Source organism: Sciurus vulgaris (assembly GCF_902686455.1).
Source record: "Sciurus vulgaris genome assembly, chromosome: 12".
Lineage (NCBI taxonomy): Eukaryota > Metazoa > Chordata > Mammalia > Rodentia > Sciuridae > Sciurus > Sciurus vulgaris.
The window spans coordinates 96,967,238-96,988,179 of NC_136473.1; the positions used below are offsets into that span (position 1 = coordinate 96,967,238).

Here is a 20,942-nt window from a genome sequence, read left to right on the forward strand (position 1 = left end):
CTTTGAAAACCAAAAAGTAAGATTTACATGTTGGTATTAAAGGCTTATTGCTAATTAAACTGAAATCACAGCAGTCTCTCCAATTTTAAGAGCAGAGTTTTAGTCATTGAACTTTCTGCTTAGATGGCACTTAAATAAAATTTTTCATTTGTTTTTATCCTTTCCTTGAAAACTCCTTCTTACACATAATCAGCTCAATTCTCAGTCTTCATAAATGCTGTCTATTAATCAAAATTGAATTAAATTAGGTTTTGATGATTGAAGATTTGCATTACCTCATAATCCGAATTCTGGCCAATAATTCAAATTAAACAGACATTTGAATATAAATGTAAAAGATCCATGAATTGAGCCTGAGTTCATACCGAATCACAGGATCTACTGCAAATATTTGATTATTTTTTAAAATACCTTCCATGTTGGGCTTTTTTGTTATTACAAATTTTTCTCCTATGTGTAGATTTCAAATGAACTCTGGTTAATGGAATTATGGTTAATCATGATGCAGGGGTTTTCCTATGACCCCAGTCTTTGAAGACCACAGAGCACATCATTTGCTGACTCTATAGTTAATTATGACATACACCGAATAATTGTTGAAATTCGTCATCTTGTTTCTGAAATAAACATATTACTAAACTCAACCATGTTATTCAAAATATTGTTATTCAAAACACGCCCTTCCATGATCAACCTATACTTTTATAACCTCCCTGCTATTCTCTCTCCAGCAACGTTTTTTCTGGACTGATAAGACTGTTAACCAGATTTTCAAACCAAGAGTTATTTACATCCTCCTGTGCATTTCAGGGAAGTTAATTTGCACTGTCCTCCTTCTTCGCTGGCTTCTTACTAAATCTTACTGGCAGTTTAAATAGAAATAACATCAAGTCAAGCTGATGGTAGCAAAAAATCACTCCTGCCAAGTGTTCTGCTCAGGGTTTAAATGAAAAAAATCTTAAAAACTGAAAAGTTGAGACAAGAACTTTTCAATAAGTCTAATAAAATAGCATATGTAAAACTTCATGGTAGATGGATAAGAATAAAATTCCAACGGGATGTTGTATTAGCTTTCTCAAGCTGCCATAACAAATGCCATGGGTGGCTTGAACAACAGAAATGTATTCTCTCACAGCTGTAGAAGATAGAAGTTCAAGATCAGCATGTCGTCAAGGTTGGTTTCTCCTTGGCTTCTCTCCTCACAGTGTAGTTGGCCATCTTCAGGCTCACGCTTTGTTTTCCTCTATGTGTGTCTGTATTCAAATTTCTTCTTTCCTTGGCTTAGCAATAGCTGTCTTCTCCCTGTGTCTTATCATGGGAGAATTGCGTGTATGTGTGTCTGTCTCTAAATTTCACCCTTTTGTAAGGACACAGTCATGTTGGATTAGGGCCCATCCTAATGCCCTCTTTTTAACTCCATTACATCTTTAAAACGCAGATCTCTAAATACAGTCACATCCTGAGGCACTGAGAGTTAGGACTTCTGCATATGAATTTTGTAGGACACAATTCAATCCATAACATACACCATTTAGGAAAAGTATATGGTATAAATCCATTGTCACCTATTAACTAGGGAACCATGACTGGTTTTGGGGGGTAATTTTTTTTTAATACCAAGAATGTGCTAAACCCAGAATACAGCATTTGATAGACTAACTTCATGTACAGAGAATGACTACAAAGTCTTTCCATGAGAAAAGACAACGTGCTTGGAGGCCCTGGAATCTAACCCACTTTCTGTTCAGCACCCACCTGTGGGTTCAAAGAGCAGTCATTAGCCTCAGTATGTGGCTTAAGAAGATTCCTTTCCAGGTGTCCTAATATTTTGCCTAATCTGTGAAGCCAGGTAAAAATAATTGCTTTGTGTTTTCTGATAATGATTTACACACACACACACACACACACACACACAAACACGTCTTTGAGCTTTATTTTTTCCAGTCAGAATTGCAGTACTGCAACTCCATCTTGGGCCTGAGACACAGTCCAGTCCAAATCAGGGCTGGTATCAGAAAGGTATCTATGGCTAATGGATTGATTCCCATGAATCTGGACCTGGCTTCAGAAAGCTTCTCAATATAGTTACTGCTAATTGATTGGGGCTAACACATGAGATAAAACCTACTTGGCCTCTCTCCAAAGTGGGCAGCCAGAAGTTACTGCTCCCCTCCTACTAAGCAGCCCCTTCAGCTAAGGGTTTCCAAAACAATTCAGTGCAAATGCTTAACCAGCTAAACTGGAATCCATGTCTGTGTTAACGAGAACCACACTACAAAAGATTGGTCAAAGCAGAAGTTGAATTCAGATTTTGTGGAACCTGAAGTACACAATTTGGAGGAGGAGAATCTCCTTTAATGAGAAAAGGAAAAAAATTATAAATTAAAATATATGAAGTAAAAAAAAAAAAATATATATATATATATATAAAGCCTCTCCCAGGCACTTAGAAGAGTTCTGTGCAAGTGAGAAGTCTGAGGCTTAGAAACTTCATTAGTTTTAGCCTGGCACACTGAAAAGTGCCTCAAAATCAACTCTTCTCTAACGAAAGTTCACTCCCTCTTTTCCATTACCTGCTCACGCACCACCTCTTTCAGCTCCTGTACGTCTGTATCCTGTTCTAAACTGGCTCTGCCACCATTGCTTTTCTGTGTCCTCCCATCAGCTCTGATTTATGGGTGGCCAGAGGATGGGCAAGAGAGGAGATATAAGACAGGCAGGGCTTGAGGAATACCCAGGCCCAGGAGAATGCTGCCATCTTATTCAGACAGGGATGTTATTGCTAGTTCTGAGATGAAACAGAGGTCACATTTTCAGTGAGTTACAGACCAGGCTCCAGGGTTTAGAGATAGAGACAAGTCATCCCTGATTCATACCACTGAGAAGCAGGTATGGAGGTTTCTGGAGATAGAGCGCAATTACGTGAAAAACCAACGTCTTCTCAGGGAAGGAACCAAAATTAGTGTGTATTTTCCCCCAGATATTCAAAGTCTGAAAACTGATGTGATAGATGGAATAGGCTTTGTCCAAGGCAATGAGCCACTTGGAGGTAAAAGACCTTGAATGAAACTGAACTTACACTCCACATAGGTATAATATGTTAAAATATACTCTGCTGTCCTGCATACCTAAAAAGAACAAGTAAAAAAAATTCAAAGTGAACCAGGCAGCTGGTCCCTGCCCAGGATAATCAAGGGGAACATTGGTTCTGGATCCACAAGCTGAATAACAACACCTGGACTTCATAGAGGCTGTGCTGAAGTAGCTCCCTGAGGTAGCCAGGAACCGGTGGGCGGGCAAGGAGACCACTGTGCATGCGGGGCTGTAACTTTGGGAACACAAACCTCATCAGTACAGAGTATTCATAGCTGAACTGATAATGGAGAAGTATATTTTAGACACGTAACTTCCCCTTTCTCCTGCCCTTTGTCCCCATACGTCTCACTCTGTTTTCACATTTTCTAGAGCACACAGGACCCACTGGGTCCTGCTCTTTCCATAAGGGGCAGTAATGGTGGGTCTGGTGGTAGCAGCTTACCTGGGATTCTGTTGCACTCCCAGTATCTGGGAATCCTTCCCAAACTCTATCTTAAGGAAGATTTTTAGTAAAGTGTGAAAGATATGGAATGAGGGCAAGGGAGAACGAGGTTGGAATCCTGGCTCCATTGTGTACTAGTTGTGTGATCTTAAGCAAATTGGCTTATCTCTGTGAACCTCAGTTTCTTTATCTATATGCTGAAGTTATTCAGAGCAACAATGAGTGGATTTGTCTAAAATCCATAGCCCAGTTCCCAGCATAGAGTATGCTCAGAAATACTGGCTCCCCTCCTTTGTACTCCCAAGAACTTCCCCAGCAATATTTGGCCATCAGAAAGCTTTAATCTAGAGTATAGAATTAAATGGTGGTCAAACCAGTTCTCGTATCATCATCGTCGTCTCTGCACCACTGGAAGCCATGGTCACGCCAGTGTAAGGAGGTGTAAGGCCCAGGAGAATGCCTTTTTATCCTCCGTAAGGATAAGAGAGGCTATGCCCATCACAAATTGGCCTTAGGTCCAAAACCGAATAAATATTGGGAAGTGAGACTAAAAGAAAGAAGGAAACAAATGAACAGACTGGACATCAGTTGGCTTGGATAGGATGACTAAAAAAAACTAAAGATTTAGAAATGCTTATGTGAAAGACACTCAAAATGCATATGGAATCAAACCGGGAGAAACTGAAGTAATTCACTTTGGAGCAGACAGGAAAGCAAGCGAGTAGAAGGGCTTCCAGAAACTCTCCCGGCACGCCCACCTCTATAGAGCCCTTACTCACTGACACCTCCCTCCACCCTCAGGTACGGAGGCTGCCTCCCCACCCTTATCCATAGTCACTTGCCATCCCATGCTTCAGCTTTTACCTCCCCAAGTTTATTGTCAGCTCCCCCTGGGAAGAAATCAAAATTTCTGTTTCTTTTCTATCCTGCCCTTGAGTACAAACACAATAAATAAAAGGGGGGAAGGGAGGGAGGGAGGGGACAGGAAGGAAAAGGAAGGAGGAAAGAGGAAAGAGGTAAGAAGAAGAGAGACAAAAGGAATGCCTGCTTCAAAAGAAGGAATAACTGCTTCAAAAGGAGGGTTACCTACACTTAACAGCGAAGCATCCTCTAAGGACATGTCCCCAGGTGACAGTTTGACTGCAATCTGTTGCTCTTGGTGGTTCTATTGAACATGATGTGTTTATCTTCCTATAATAGAAGTGTGTTAGAGGATTCAGAATCAGGAATTATCTATCATGCTTGACCTGAATCATTAATAAAGCAATGAACTACAAAAGAGGTATCTGCCTACCCATGTTTGTGCGCAATAGCCAAGGTATGGGATCAGCCTAGGTGCCCATCAACAGATAAATGGATAAAGAAAATATGATGAATAAGGGCAGTGGATTATCATTTAGCCACAAAGAAGAATGAAGTCCTGTCTCTTGCAGGAAAGTTGATGGAACTGGAGGACATCATCTTAAGTGAAATAAGCCAAACAGAAAGAAAAGTATCACGTGTTTTTTCTGATATGTGGAAAAGTAAAAAAGATACCTGAAAATAAATAGGGACTACTAAAGAAAAGTAAGGGGGTAAGGGGAGGAGGGATAGAGGAGCAAGCAAGAGAGGGTAGAAGAAAGGTGGACATGATCAAAACTAAATATGCATGTATGGAAATGTCACAGTGAAACCCATTGATTGGTACGATTCGTATGTGCTAATAATTATGATTAAAACAATAAAACAATGAACCTATTTACAGCCTGTATTGGTCATTAGTGGCTGAATATGAGAAATAGATGCAATGCATTCCAGGGCAGCTATTACAGGTAAGGGCAGGGCAGCAAAAATAACAGCACTCTTCTTATAAAGAGTTTTGTCTTTTAATCCAATGGAACTAAAATAAAGAATAAGTAACAGTGGCCAAAGAACTTATGAGGGTGCAGGTCCCTTAGACCAGATGCTATGCCACTATGGGGTCAGAGAGGATCATTATATGTGCCCAAGCATGACACCTTCCAGAAGTAACACCTCCCTCTTCCTGGTGTTTAACTATTTCACTCACGAGGCTTTTGCTATGACCAGTATGAGATCACAACTTTTTGGGGTCTTTTCTTTTTATTTCTACCATTTATAAAAATGAAAGGCTTTCTTAAAGGCAATGATGTTGATATATTCAACTTTGAACATAACATAAGATCAAACCTAGTGCTCGTTTACAGAGTCTACAGTGGAGAAAATGTGTTGCATACTCAAATTCTCATGGTCTTTCAGCCTTAAATTTATTCTCTTCTTTATTTATTCACCTGGGTTTGAGCCACGAAAATCCAATAACTGTCTATAGACTTCATTAAACACAAGATAGTGCAATATAATAGCATGTGGTAATAGCATGAGTGTATGATCAGGAGATACAGTCCAATTTCAGTGCTATTTCCAAATGTAAAAGGGAACATTTGCCCAAATCAGGTGATTTTGCTCTACCTCTATTTCTTCCTCTATAAAATGTGGGGAAAGTATCAGTCTTGCCAAGAAACAAGAAAAGGGAGGAGACTTTTATTAGGTGACTGTTATATGCGGGACACTGTATGGTTGTGCACACATCAATCACCTATGATTCTCATGACAACTTTGTGTGTTTCTCAGCTTTACAGATAAGAAAATTGAGACTCAAGTAAAATAACTTTCAGAAAGTCTCCAGCTGATAATCAACAAAGTGAACACACACATATCTGAAGAATCCAACTTCAAACCTGCTTAGGTCAGCCATTCAACACGTAGAGTCCCCGAGCTGGTGCGAGGATGGTTGCTGAGGATACAGGAATGAGCTCAGCAGAGAGCAGAACTGCCTCAGAGATGAGGAAAACCTGCCCAAATCCTTAGATGAGTGTGTCCAGGACCCCTTCCACCTCACCCTGCTGCTTTATTGAAACTGCAAGAGATAAAGTATGTAAAAGGACACCACAGAGTCAAAGGTATATTTTGAGTACTTGAACCAAACACTAAAGTAATTGCACTAGGAAATACACTTTAAATAAATAACTCTTTGTCTCTGACCTCAAGAAGCTTAGAATCCTCTTGAAAATATCAGTGCCTGAAGCAGTGAACACCATTCATCTGGAAAATTCACTCACATGGAACAATATATCTATTGAAATAGAGGGCAAAGTGGACATTACTCATTTTGCTTTGGAAACTACTCGAGAGCTGTGATAATGAAGACAAAGCAGTGTCTTTGCATTACAGTGAACACAGGTCTGTTCCACATCAGTGGCTAAGTCTTTCTGACTGTGTTGTCAACTAATCATGATTCCTCTTCAGGTTTCAGTAGGTTTAAGGTAGGAAATATTCTACCACCTGTATTCTGGCTCTGACCACATTTTTCTCTACAAATAAAGGTATTTCTTGTTTAGATAATATTTTTAAATTTTAATAATGCTTCTTATTTGAAAGAGTAACATTAACTTTTATTCAAAAAAAATTTTCCCAACTCATGTCCTTTAGGATTGGGAACACAGTACCTCATGTGAAATTAAAATAGCAAAATATATGAAGGAAATTTCAAAAGAAAGTCAAACCAAAGATTACGGCGTTGTTAACTCATAGTAGAAAACAGATGTGGTGTGCAAAGATGTTTTATTTTATTGTTCCCTCAGTACTTTTCTACTATTATGGGTCTTTTACAAGAAGGGTTTTTAAAATTTCTCTTGTTCTTGTTGAAGTAGTGTCTAAAGGATCTACACAAGAGCCATTGACTTCAATTCAGGGACTCGTTCTTATGATATATTCACGATGTTAACAATAAGATGCAGTTTCAGGTCATGTCTCCAGTCACCCTGCACGTGAGAGCCTTTGGGAAGTGCCTGTGTGTGGAAGAGCTGGTCTGTTGAAGTGTTCGTCGAAGGCTCCAGTATCATTTGGGGGAGACTTTCCTAACTGAGCAAAACATCCACAGGAATCCTGGTCTTTTTCTCACCAGAGACACACAAAGTCTACACCAGAGCCAGAGGAGACTATGGCACTGTGGCCCTTGAGGCCTGCAGGTGAGTCAGTTCACTGAAATGCTGATTGTCCATCCTCACCCCCCCAACAAGGAACATCAAACAGCATTAACTCAGGCCACAGTGTGCGTCAAAGGAACCTAGAAATACTGACAGCAGGTACTCTCCAGAAAAGATGAAATGCTCCTGCTAATAATGTGGATTGGGGCCACTGTAATTTGTATAGTAAATAACAGCTAAGAGTCATTGGCATATGTCATTTAATCCTCAAATCAGTCCTAAGTAGGTAAATAATTATTCCCATCCATTAGATGAAGAAAATTAAGCTCAGAGCAATTAAGGGGCTTGCCCAAGATAAAACCACTGGCAAGCATCAAATTTTAAGAACCATGCTTTCAACCATATGCTGTCCAGCATGGTAACATCTAGCTACATGTGACCGTTTAAATTTTAATTAAAATTAAATAAAGTTAAAACTTTCTCAGTTGAACTGGCCACATTTCAAATACTTAGTTACCACATGTGGCAAATGGCGACCATATTAGATGGCATGCATTATAGAGCATTCCCATCACACAGAAAGCTATTTGACAGGGCTATTTTAATGTCTACACAAATCTCAGAAAGGTTAAAAAACAAAGAAGATTAAAATACACATGCACACTCACACAGGCTCTTCCCTTGCCATTTCCCCAGTGGTTCTGCAAAGGGGAGCTTCATGTCATCCCTGAACAACAGGAGGTGAACAGAACGAGGACCTGCTATACCACCTACTGGGGCATGGAGGGGCTTGGAGCAATGGGAATTCCCACAAGGCACTCAGGAAACTTCCATGTGGCTAACTCAAGAGATCTGTAAGCTCAAGCCTCCTACTTATCTTTACATGCTAAAGGACACTATCAGGGCTCTCCAGAGGAACAGAAACAATAGGAGATATAGGTCAATGATAGGTAGGGAATCATCTCATATAAATTTAGAGACAGAGAAGTCTCAGGACCTGCAGTCAGCAAGCTAAAAACCCTAAGCCAGTGGTTTGGTTCCAGGCTAAGTTCAAAGGCCTAAGACTCAGGAAATCCAATGGATTAAGTTCTAGTCCAAAAGTCAAGAAGCTCAAGACCTAAGAAGAGCCAATATCTCACTCAGTTCACGTCCAAAGTCTGGAAAAGAACAGTGTCTCTGCTCCGGGAAGTCAGGCAGGAGGAGTTCCCTCTTACTTGTGGAAGATTGGCCTTTTTGTTCTATTCAGGTTTTAACAACTGACTAAATGGAGCCTGCACACATTATGGAGGGCAATTTGCTTAACTCAAACTATGGATTCAAATGTAAATCCTATCCCAAAACACCCTTACATACATATCCAAATAATGTTTAACAAAGTGTCTGGGCACCTCATAGCCCAATCAAGTTGATGCCACAAAATTATCCTTCACAGGGAAAAACTCCTAATGGGAAAAAAGATCATCCTTCATGTGAGAAACATAAATGTGACCCATTGTTCTCACAAACTGGGATGAGTGGCATGCCATTAGCTGTGCAAGTAGCAGAGACATACCACATTTGACAAGTAGAGTTCAATAAGCATCCAAACATTTTGATTGTTTCCAAAACATCTCTTAGAATAGTCTTTGTGAAAAGTAATCATAATTATCTATGACTGGAATTTTTAGAGAAAGTATTTTTTTTTCAGTTGTGAAAGTTCTAATAACTTGCTCAGCTCCACTTCTTTCAATAGTAAGGTACCATATTTTTTGCTAAACTGATGTTTCTTTAGAATTAATATTTATGCCCAAAGACAGATTACAAAGTAGTGATCTTATTTTAAATCTATTACAAGTTTCAACAAGTAAAATATTAATGCATATATATATATATATATATATTTTTTTTTTTTTTTTTGGGTGCTGGGGATCGAACCCAGGGCCTTGTGCTTGCAAGGCAAGCACTCTACCGACTGAGCTATCTCCCCAGCCCCTAATGCATATATTTTAAAGAGAAAATTAACCAGCCAGTTACAGGTCTGGATCACATACCCAAAGGTTCAGGCTTTCAGGTAATATAATGAAACAGTTCCTAGTTTGCATTTGAACAATAGCAAGATTATTTCTGTTAAGTAAAATTTAGCTCCTATCCTTCCTAGAATTTTTCTACCATAAATATATTAGTTTGATAAGAAAAAGTTATCTTGTGTTACTTGAAAAGTTATTTTGCTTTTTAAATCAACAACTCTTATCCCACCGCTACCTCTTGCCAAATCTTAAGATATAAACCCAGTAAATTCACACTGAAAAGAGGTTACATGGTGAAAAAAATTTTCTGGCCCTGACTGTCTAGTCATCCTCCTCACCAACTCCCTTCCCAAATGAATTTTTCCCATTTCTTTCTATCATTCTCAAGATGTCCTGGGCAGATACATGCATACATACGTATATCACTTTTAAAAATAAATAAAAATACAATAGTAATAACTTCTGGGGGCAAAAATCATCAATGGATACTCAAATTGGTGGATAAGAAAGTACGATGAGTAACAGGATATTCAATTATCCCAAATTAACTCCCCACAAGATACTTACAGAATTGTGTGGTTCCCCTCCTCACACACACAAAAATATCTTGAAGGCTTTACCCCACAATGTAATGGGAGATGGGAACTTTGGGAAGCAATGAGACTCAAATGAAGTTCTGAAAGTGGGGCCCTCAGGATGGAATCAGTACCTTAATAAGAAGAGACACGAGACCACTTGCTTCCCTTTCTGTGTACCCTACGAGGACAGAGCAAGAAAGTAACTGTGTACAAGCCAGGAGGAGAGCCCTCGCCAGAACTTGAACTCCACTGGACCTTGCTGGATCTGCCTTGGGCTTCTAGACTCCAGAACGGGCAACAAATCTCTGTTGTTGAACCACCCAGTTTATGGTATTTTGATAGGGCAACCCCACTGGACTAATACAATACTTGTTCATTATAAAAGGACAGTACAGAAAGCTGACAAAGGAGAATGCTAGAAGGCCTCATCTTAAACAAGAGGCCAAGTTAACCTGTCCACCAACTTAACTTGTCAACATCGTGTCGCACCTCCTGATATACACTGTGAAAAGCACCATATCACTTCTGTGGTGTTCATGACCGAAAAAGAAAAGGGAAAGGAAAATAATGATCTCTAACCTTGAGGAAATATTCGGCAGCCTCAGGTGAGGTACAAAATATGTGGCAAATACGCTTCTAGATCCTGAAAGGCAAAAAAAAAAGTGATGGACTGCAAGAGCTGTCCCCACACTAAAGGACGTTAGTGAGGCAAATGGAAAAAAAAAAAAAAAAAATGAGACGGTCTGTAATTAGTTAATAGAATTGCATCAATGTTAACTTCCTAGTTTTGATCATTATACCATAGTTATGAGTGGCGCTGACATTTGAGGAAACTGAGTGAAGGATAAGCAGGAATTCTCTGTCATTTTTGCAACATTTTACAAATATGAAATTATTTAAAAATGAAGTCATTTTTAGTCAAAAACACAAATGGCAGCGAACCCTCTACAGTCATCAATTAGGAGTTGAGTATACGCTTGTTTCTTCACCAGTTTCTACACCTGTGGTCTAGTACAATGCACTGAGGGGTGAGAGAGAAGAGGTGAGCAGTGTGACAAAGACAACTGCCACATTTTCCTTAAACGCTTCAAATGAAACTAAGGAGATCAAGCAGTTTTTTCAGGTGACTTAGGATTTTAAATTCTTTTATGCCACTACAACTTGGATGCTGTGTAACAGCATGTGACAACCTGGGAGCAGCCCCAATCCAGCTATAAGGGACTGAATTCTCTCCAGGAAATTCGAGGAACCTGTCCCAGGAGCTATTTCAGAGGAGAACTTCTCTTTGGCCATAGCCTCTGCGATGCCCTCCAGCGTGGTGCCTGACCATCCAAGTCTCCTGCGTCAGACCAGCTGTTCACACCTGTACTCCAACATTCGTCATTCACGTAAATGACGTCACAAGAGTTGTTTTGAGAGTTAGAGATCATACATGTTTTATGTGTCGCTTTGGTGAAGTCCTCACTCAAACATTAATCTCAGTGTTCCTGTAAAGGTATTTTGTAGATGTGATTAAAGTCTATTATCAGCAGACAAGTAAGAGCAGTTGTCCTCAATAATCTTGCTTCCATTCCTAAAAAGGCCTTAAAAATCAAGTTTGGGCATTTCAAAGGAAAAAACGACTCTGCCTGTGGACAGCAGCTTCAGTTGCTACTGGAGTTTGAGCCTGCTCTGCGGAAGTCTCATCTGGCCACATCCCTACAGGTCAATTCCTCACAATAACTCTCCTAATGTTCAGTTCCCCCTGCTTCTATTTCTGGTTGAACCCTGACCCACAGATTATGTAAAACTCATAGAGCAGACACAGACACATAGGGAAGGGCTCAGAAAGTTTTTGCTATTTTTCTAGATGACGGTAATAATAATGATAATAGTGATGGTGGTGAATTTCCCTGTACTATTTCCAATATTCTGTCCTGTTGACTCCAGTAAGTTCAGTGTTTCTTGTCGGATCATGTGACTCAATTTTGATTTGAAAAAGAAAGTAGCCACTAAAAATACTCCACTTAGACAAAGCAAAACCACAACATACAATTTCCTCAGCCCAATAATTAATACACTTCCCAATAGAAATTCATTTTAAGCAATCATTAGCCCAGAGAAATTCTTTATTCCTTGAATATTTAGTTCAAATTCTACGTTTAAACTTTTGTTTCTTATTAATCATTATTTTAGTTGTACATAATTATGGGGTCTATCAGATAATTCAATACATTTATACAATGTGTCATGATTCAATCAGGGTAGTTAACATTTCTATTTTTTTAACATTTAAAAAATTTTTTTGATTAACACGGAATATCGTACTTATCTCTGAGGTACATTTTTATTTAAAGCCTAAATATCATATAATTTCTTTCAGATCACTATCCTTGTATTTTCCATACTCTCAAATACATTAATTTTCACCTCTTCCTTTCTTCCTCTATTTTCCTTTGACATGAAAGAATTCCTTAAACCCCAAAAGGCTATTTGCATGGGGCAATCAAGTCTCTACTAATAGCATTATTGTATCTGGAACTGCTTCAAGTTTGTAGCAAGGGTCACATAAACACCTTAGAACTAATGAAGTCACATTTTCTTAAATGCCCCATGCAAATTTGAATAATATTAACAGGTATTTTTTTCACTTTTTCTAATAGAGCCCATTACCTCATTACTAGTTTGTCTTCCAGAAGTGTGCTATAGTGACCCATTTGAAGATCGCTTACCAAGCACCAACTAAGAGCAAGAGGAAGGTGTCCCATTTCCCATTCTCATGGAGGAATGAACATGAATAACTATCACTTGGAAGATATCAGCTGCCCTGAGAGTGCTTCAGACCAAGTGCTAGAAGGTCTGAGAAGGCAAGGAGCCCAGCTGGTTGGAATGGTGACTAAACTGAGAAAATCCTAATAAAGAGCCTCTGAGATGATTCTTTAAAAATGTCCAGGATTTCCACAGGCTGGCAAGGTGGTAGGGACCATGTCAGAGAATAAACACGGCACCTGAGCACTGGAGGTGACTCACTATATAAATGAGGAGAGTGAGAGTCAGACAAGCATTTGCCCAAGGACATTCAGTTGGTTTATAGTGATAAGAACCCCAAGAGAGGCCAGAAACCCAAGAAAGCCAAAATGGCAGCACTCGTCTGCTGCTAGTCCACTCCTTCTAGGTGGAGACTAAGACCTGAATTGCTGGACCATGCTCTAAGAGACCATCAAGACTGATCTCCCATGCATCATACGCCTTTTAACCCAACTACACTCACAAGTCTAAGAACAAGTCTATGATTCGTCTGTCCACCTCCCTCCAGGCTGGATCCTACACTCCCATGTCCATCGCCCCATGCTTCTCTGTCCTCTGAAACTCCCAGGCTGTTCTCACCTTTTTTGAATGGTTTCTTCATCGTCTTCCCTTCATTGAAACTTTACCCTACCCAAAACAGACAAGCAAAGTTGGCTTTTTTAAATTTATATTGCCCATGAACTTCAGTGACTGGTTGGTATCTTCAAGGCTCCTATGACTATTTCCAAAGTTTTCATTTGCCTTTTCTTTATCTCATTGGAAGCTCTTACCATCATTCGCTTCTCCCTCAGAGAGACCACATATGTCAAGCTCCTGATCATGCCTCCACTCACTAGTGACATTTTCTCCGGTTCCTATCACTTTTACTAGCTGAGTACAGATGCCCAACTAAGCTTCATAGTCCTTAAAGTGACAACAAGTGCTTCCAGGCAGAAGTTAGGCTGCGCTAAGCCAAGTACAGCCCCCAAGAGCTGGACAGGGTCTCAGGGTCAGGTCCTGAGGCATGTTCACGTAGTCATGTCTCTAAGTGAGGGTCTTCCCTCAGGAGAGAGCACCACGCAGACTGGCACAGAGTCATTGTTAACCTTCACAGTCCCTCTCCAAAGCTCTTCAGGTCCCTCCTCGTTCCTCTCTTGAGTCTACATCTTATCACACTGAGTGACCTCCTTTCACAACCACCTCTCATTTAGAGAACTTCTAACTCTGTATTCAAGAATTTGTATTTATATGGTGAGTTTCATCTTACTTACATGCTACATATATGATGGGCTCCATTTTATACTACCCTGTGTGCATCTTTAGCATGAGACCTGAACTTTTCCACCTCCCGAATAACTGATCGTTCATATGTGGCCCAACAAAACACTAGCTAAGAATGCACTGTGACACAGAGAAGTTTATTTGTCCAAAAAAGGCAATATAAAAAACTTGGTTTTACTATAATAAGCACTTTATGCTTATACATACAAGTAACACCAAAAATGATATTTCTTTTCTCTCATTTTCCTTTGCAACAATCTCTGAGTATGTCATATTTCAAAACAAAAGCCATTTTCCATAGGAAGGAAAAGGAGATTAAGTCAAACAATGAAGAAAGGAGTAATGTTTGCAGTGTTTGAACTTTCACATAGTTTTTCCAAAGATATGCATGTTCATTGGCACTGTGGTATTTTTAATCCTGAGCATAAAATTTAAACTTCTATGGAGACAAAAATTTATACCTATAAACAAAACAAATGACCCAATGCTCCCTTCCTGACTGAACTTTGAAGTATTTTTGCAACACTTTCCAAATTTGAGTAATGTATTTCCTTCTCTAGCAACTTAAAAATAAGTTGGATTCTGAGCTTTCAGGATTCATTGACAACTAAACTCAAATTCATGTTTCTCAAAGCGTGTTCCACTGGCAATTAATGCATTGGATGATAATGACATTCATGACAAGGAAAATACTTTTGTTTGGATTATGAATTATTTATTTATGTCCTTTAAATAAGAACCAGACATTGCCTCATTACTGTCTCATACAGGAAGTGTGTCTTGCAATGAATTCTGGTGAGATATTTTCTTCCATTACAATGGTGTTAAAAATTGGGAACAATATTGTTAAGTAATCTGTTTGGGTCAATTTTTCTAGGACTATAAATCTAAGACTAGTAGATGTCAATTCATGGTTTTTAGAAATTCCAAGACTACATGAGAACAGAGAAATACATGAGAACTCTCATGGAACAGAGAGTACTGAGTCTTACTGATAATTCTTAGGCAATATAATTAGGAAGGGATCACAAAATAGCTGTTTTCCAATTTTGGTGTCTCAGGAGCTCAGGGGAGGTGGACACTCACTACCCAACACCAGATCCATTTTCTACTTGATTTTTGCAATTAAGGTATGTTCTTGAACTAATAAATAGTTCAATTGGTTACTAAACTAATACCAAGGCAGGAATGATCCTGGTGGTGTCGATGGTTTGGGAGTCAGGAAAATTCTTATTTCAATCTCAATTCTACCTTAGACCAGCTATTTGACTTCAGGCAAATTGATTCATTCCTTAGCTTCAGTTTCTTCTGAAAATCAAGGTGCTAATATATAACCTTAGTAGACCAGTAGTTTGGATTTAATGATGTAAATGTAGGCATGGTGTCTGGTTTCAAATAAGTGTTAGTTCCCGTTCCTTGCACAACTTTGGGAATCAGTGGTAGATTCCATCTTATCATAACTGCTTACTCACTCACTCAGGTATTTGCTAGAATGTTCTCCAATATGTGTTACCCAACAGTCTAGCCCAAGGACACTGCCTGGATCCTGACAGGCTGGATTCTACCACTTGTCCACAAAAGATACAGACAAAAGATGGAAAACTGAATAGTGAATCTTATTCAGTCTGATCAAACCTTGAAGAAGCAGCTTGATTATGTCTCCCCACTGACCCCACAGAAGCAGTTACAATTTACAGCAATAAAAATTCAGTGATATATATGTGTAGATTTGGTTGTCCTATGTTAGAAAGGATTGGGGCAGGATTCCTGATCTCCATTCTCCATGTTCCTGCTTCTTCCATACCTGGGAGCACCCAGCCCTTTAGCTCCCTTCTCTCAACAGGAGGAAGTCTGTTCTTAATGGGATGGGGAGGAGCAAATTCAGTCGGTTTCATATGTTGTCTCTATGTTATGGGCTCCCCAGGCCAGAGGCCTTGTTGGTTTTAATAGATTGAATTCAGTCACCCACTTCAGAAATAAGAGAAAACAATAAAAATAGGAAAATAAACTTCATCACAGTTTGACCAAAGCTGGGAAAGAATTTTCCTCCATCCTACGAGATTGTTGTCATTTATAGGAACAAAAGCCAGGAAATGCACAGGTGGATTTAGCCAGGCTGCTCCAGCCAGAGATGCTACCATTCCATTTCACTGGAGAAACATCCTGGGGTCAGGGGCAGCTTTTCAGTTTCCATTTTCAGCATGAGAAAACAGAGCTGCAGAAAAACAATTCATTAGGAAATTGAGGAGATTGGGTCTTTTAATGTTAAAGGATCTCTATTACAATTTCCCCCGTCTTTTTATCCCTCAGTATTGAGGAACATGGGATGGACGTCACCTGGCTGGCTATTTATTGATGGGTCCTTTGGTATGAAGACCCAGGGAGAACCTCTTCTTGTTCCTGAAAGTACCACTGCAAATTGTAGAAGAAGATAAAATCCAAAATATTTAGTAGTTCCGCCTGGGGGAAGGAATTCAGTGCTAGGTAATCACATGTAAGAATGTTCTGTGACCACCCAGACTGGTTTAACTTTGATGAGGTTTACAAAAGACTCCATTCTGATTCTTATAGTTTTCCTCTGAAGACACTGCAGATTATTCTTCCAACAGTTTGGTCCCACATTACTGGAGATTTGTGCTCTTCTTTGAACTGATTAATCTCACATCAGAGTGGAAGTGACAAGTGACCTGTAGCTTTGAGTCAACATCAAAGACCCCCTCTTTTTTTATTATTTTAGCCAAATTTAAGCAACAAAGTGTTTAGAAAGAGTGGTCCTTAGGCTAAGCTTAACTAGAAGTCCATCGTTAAGAATACCAGAAAAAGCAAAGTAAATCCAGGAGACTTGAATTAAAAAAAATCTCTCTAGACCCATCATCTTTAACTAATCAAAGAAAATTAACTTTGTAACAGTGACTCTGAAACAGATTTGCATTAAAGAGTGCCCATTATCTAGAGTTCCTCTAATGCCAAACCAAGGTTAATTACCATCTGGGCAGACAGTTCATCATTTCAAGAATTATATTTTACAACATGTTTAGAATTTTTAGGTACCACAGAACAGTAAAAGTTTTGAATATTGACTGTTACAGTGTGAATACAAGGTGTCCCCCAAAAGCTCCGGTGTTGATGCAGGAATATTCAGAAGAGAAATGACTGGATTGTGAGAGCCGTAACCTCATCAGTCCATCCTAGTGTGAACGGACTCACTGGGTGGTAACTAGGCAGGTGGGGCATGGCTGGAGGAGGTGGGTCACTGGAGGCCCACCCTGGAAGGATACATATTCCCTTTTGCCCTTGTTCACACACTCTCTCTCTCCCTCCTGACCCTACCATGAGCTGAGCAGCTTCTCTCCGCTGGGTCCCTCCCCAGTCACGTGCTGCCTCGCCTAGGCCCACAGCAACAGACTCAGCTGCCTAGGGACTGAGACTTCCAAAACAGTGGGCCAAAATAAACTTTTCCTCCTCTAAGCTGTTTTGTCCAGTATTTTGGTGACAGGAATATAAAAACTATGACACCGACTACATGAAATAATGCCTATTTACCAATTAAGAACATATACAATCACATTCTAAATGTACTCTGTAAACTGAGTCATAAACAGGACAGTTGCAAAATCTCTTTAAAGTAGCTAGCTTTTGATGGCGGCAGGCACCGCAATGGGCCTGCTACGAGGCCTGGTGGTGGTGGGCGGAGGCGAGAGAAGTGATAGCGAGGTTGACGGCTGGGAGATTGGATACCTCGACCGGCATCCCAGAAAATAAAAAGGCCGTTGCCTACAGAAGAAAAGAATGAAACATTTAAGAAAGCGTTGGCCACTGGAGATATTTTCTTAATGGAGGCGCTCCTAGATTCTGGCATTAGTGTAGATTCCAGCTTTCGATGTGGATGGACTTCTCTGATGTATGCGGCTAGCGTTGCCAATGTACAGATGGCTCATCTCCTTTTGGACAGAGGTGCTAATGCAAGCTTTGATAAGGGTAAGCAGACTATTGTGATGACTGCATGTTCTGCTCGTGGCTCTGAAGAATAAATCTTGAAGTGCGTAGCTCATAGGAGACTCATGACTCCTATTATGCATGCTGCACAGAATGGTCACCCTCAGGTGGTTGCTCTCCTGGTTGCACATGGAGCAGAAGTTAATGCACAGGATGAGAATGGTTATGCTGCTTTAACACGGGCAGCACATCAAGGTCATAAAATGTCGTTTTGAAGTTGCTTGAACTTGGAGTCAGTACAATGCTGCAAACCAAAGATGGAAAGACATCAAGTGAGATTGCAAAAAGAAATAAACAGCTTGAGATCTTCAACTTTCTATCTTTGACTTTAAATCCATTGGAAGGAAAGCATCAACAGCGAACTAAGGAAGAGACTATTTGTGAACTATTGACAGCAGATTCTGATAAAGAAAAAGATCACATATTTGGTTCCTACACAGCATTTGGACATCTGGAAATATTTTTACATGGTCTTGAACTGGAACATATGACAGACTTATTAAAGGAAAGGAACATAACTTTAAGATACCTTTTGACCATTGAAAAAAAAGATGAATTTTCAAAGAATGGAATTACCAATAAAGATCAGCGGAAAATTCTGGCTGCTATTAAAGAACTGGAGGTAGAAGAGATAAATTTTGGAGAGTTACCTGAAGTGGCAAAGTTGGAAATCAGTGGTGATGAGTTCCTCGACTTTCTTTTGAAATTAAACAAACAGTGTAGCCATTTAATAACAGCTGTACAGAATATCATTACTAAATTATCTGTAAATTTTCATAAGATAGTACTGGAATGGGCTTCTCCCCGGAATTTTACTTCAGTTTGTGAAGAACTTGTTAGTAATGTTGAAGATTTGAGTGAAGGAGCCCGCAAACTAAAAGACATAATTCAGAAGCTGCAAAATGAACAGGAAAATGATCCAACTCATATACCATTAATGGAAGAAGTTTCTACATGGAAGAATAGAATTTTGAAGTAGAATTTTGAATATTACAATATATGGATTTGGGCTGATTCTTTTCATTTGCAAGTTAACTTTTCAGAGAAAATAACCCTAATATTTGTTTTAAATTATGTATGTATATCTTATTCAAACTATCCTCATATTGCTTTTAATAACCATCTGTGATATAATATCACTTCATTCTTTGCCTTTCCATAGGAAAATTAGGATAATATAAAACAGAGTTTTTCTTTAGAAAGTGATTTGTCATTTTGAGTTGTAAATATAGTTTATATTTTTGTTAATTTTGATCAAGCAGTAGATTATACGTAATTCTTTAGTTTGAACATACAACTAAATCACATTCAAAATAAAAGTTTCATCTAATATTTTTTAAAAGTAGTTAGCTTTATGCCTATTTTAAAATCTTTAATTCTAAATTTATCTTGAGATGGAGGATGAATAAATCAAGGTTCCCCCTTACTAACTACAAGGACATGGCTTATGCTATCTAAAATAAATATAAACAATAAATAAGGTATTATTACTACATAGAAAGTTTAAAAATTTAGGCAAATAATTTAGTTATTTTTATAGCATGTTAAGACAGTAAGTGTTATATTAGGACTGTTGGATTTCTAAAACTTAATACAATTTATATCAATGAAACAAACCACATGATTGTAAAAGTAGCTCATTTAACCAATTATAAACCAAAAGAGAGTTTAGAACAAATAAAGATTTAAAAATACCCTCTCAAGACTTTTCTTCAGCAATCAAAAGCCTAAAACAGCAGAAAACATAAAATCTTTGTTCTTTAAGTCTGTTCTGTTTTCAGTGGAAGCTAATTGGCATCCATTTTATTTGTAACATCATAAATTTAGGGTCTGTATACCAACATAAACCTTTTCTAACTAGGGTATAGGTGAAAATAAACTTACAGAGGCAAATTGGTCTCAAAAATCCAATGCATAAAAACTTATCAAACATCAGACTGGGACTGTGGCTCAGTGGTGGTGCACATACCTAGTATGCGAGGCACTGGGTTGGGTCCTTATCACTACATACAAAACTAAATAAAATAAGGTAAAAAAAAAAACACTGCCTAAAAAAAAAACTTATAAACCATCATTTTTTTTTCTTGTAGGTACTATAAAAAATATCAAGAGTAAAAATAAAAATTCTGGAAATTTATATAAACATTTAGGTTACTGAATGAAGATATAGACAAATTGATGGTTGGTTTCTGAAAGTACTACTAAGGTTTATGATAAATTTGCAGCAAAAACACAATTTTTAGCTCATTATAAAATGATGTTATCCCAGAAATTAAAAACAGAAACCATACATAGATTATTAGCAGTTTTAAATTATCTCCTCAAGATAATATCCTTGAGATAATCAAGCCTGGAATAAGAAAAGAAATATCAAATAAAATTAAATTTCCTGAGTTTAAAAACTCTAACAATATATTTTAAATAAGACTTAATTATAAACCTTTAATAATTCTGTCCATGTCTAGACTTAGCTTATAGTCTCGTTTGTGAATTTTCAAATATCTGTTGAACAATTAATATTGATGTCATGTTTTAGATAAACCACAAATGTCACATCTGTCCTATATATGTATCTAATTTGCTCACTATAACAATGATTTTTAAATTACCTGTGGGAATCAAGCTTAGCTAAAATTTTTGTTTTTATTTTTTGCAACTATCCTAAAAGTTGTTTTACACAGTATACAATAATGTTGTGCCTTAAATCAAGAGGTATTAGTTATTGCAATCGGTTAGCAAAAACGTGTTAGTAAATTTTAAAGATTTCCTATTACTAACAAAGTCAAATTAACTT

General features: G+C 38.5%; 1 protein-coding gene across 1 annotated transcript; it reads left to right on the forward strand.

The window, feature by feature from the left end:
* Positions 1-18,389: 18,389 nt before the first annotated feature.
* LOC306642069 (ankyrin repeat, SAM and basic leucine zipper domain-containing protein 1-like) lies at positions 18,390-19,127 on the forward strand (the record flags this gene model as incomplete). Its single annotated transcript, XM_079107484.1, has 1 exon — positions 18,390-19,127. One exon carries the CDS (start codon positions 18,390-18,392, stop codon positions 19,125-19,127), a length of 738 nt encoding a protein of 245 aa, XP_078963610.1.
* Positions 19,128-20,942: the final 1,815 nt, after the last annotated feature.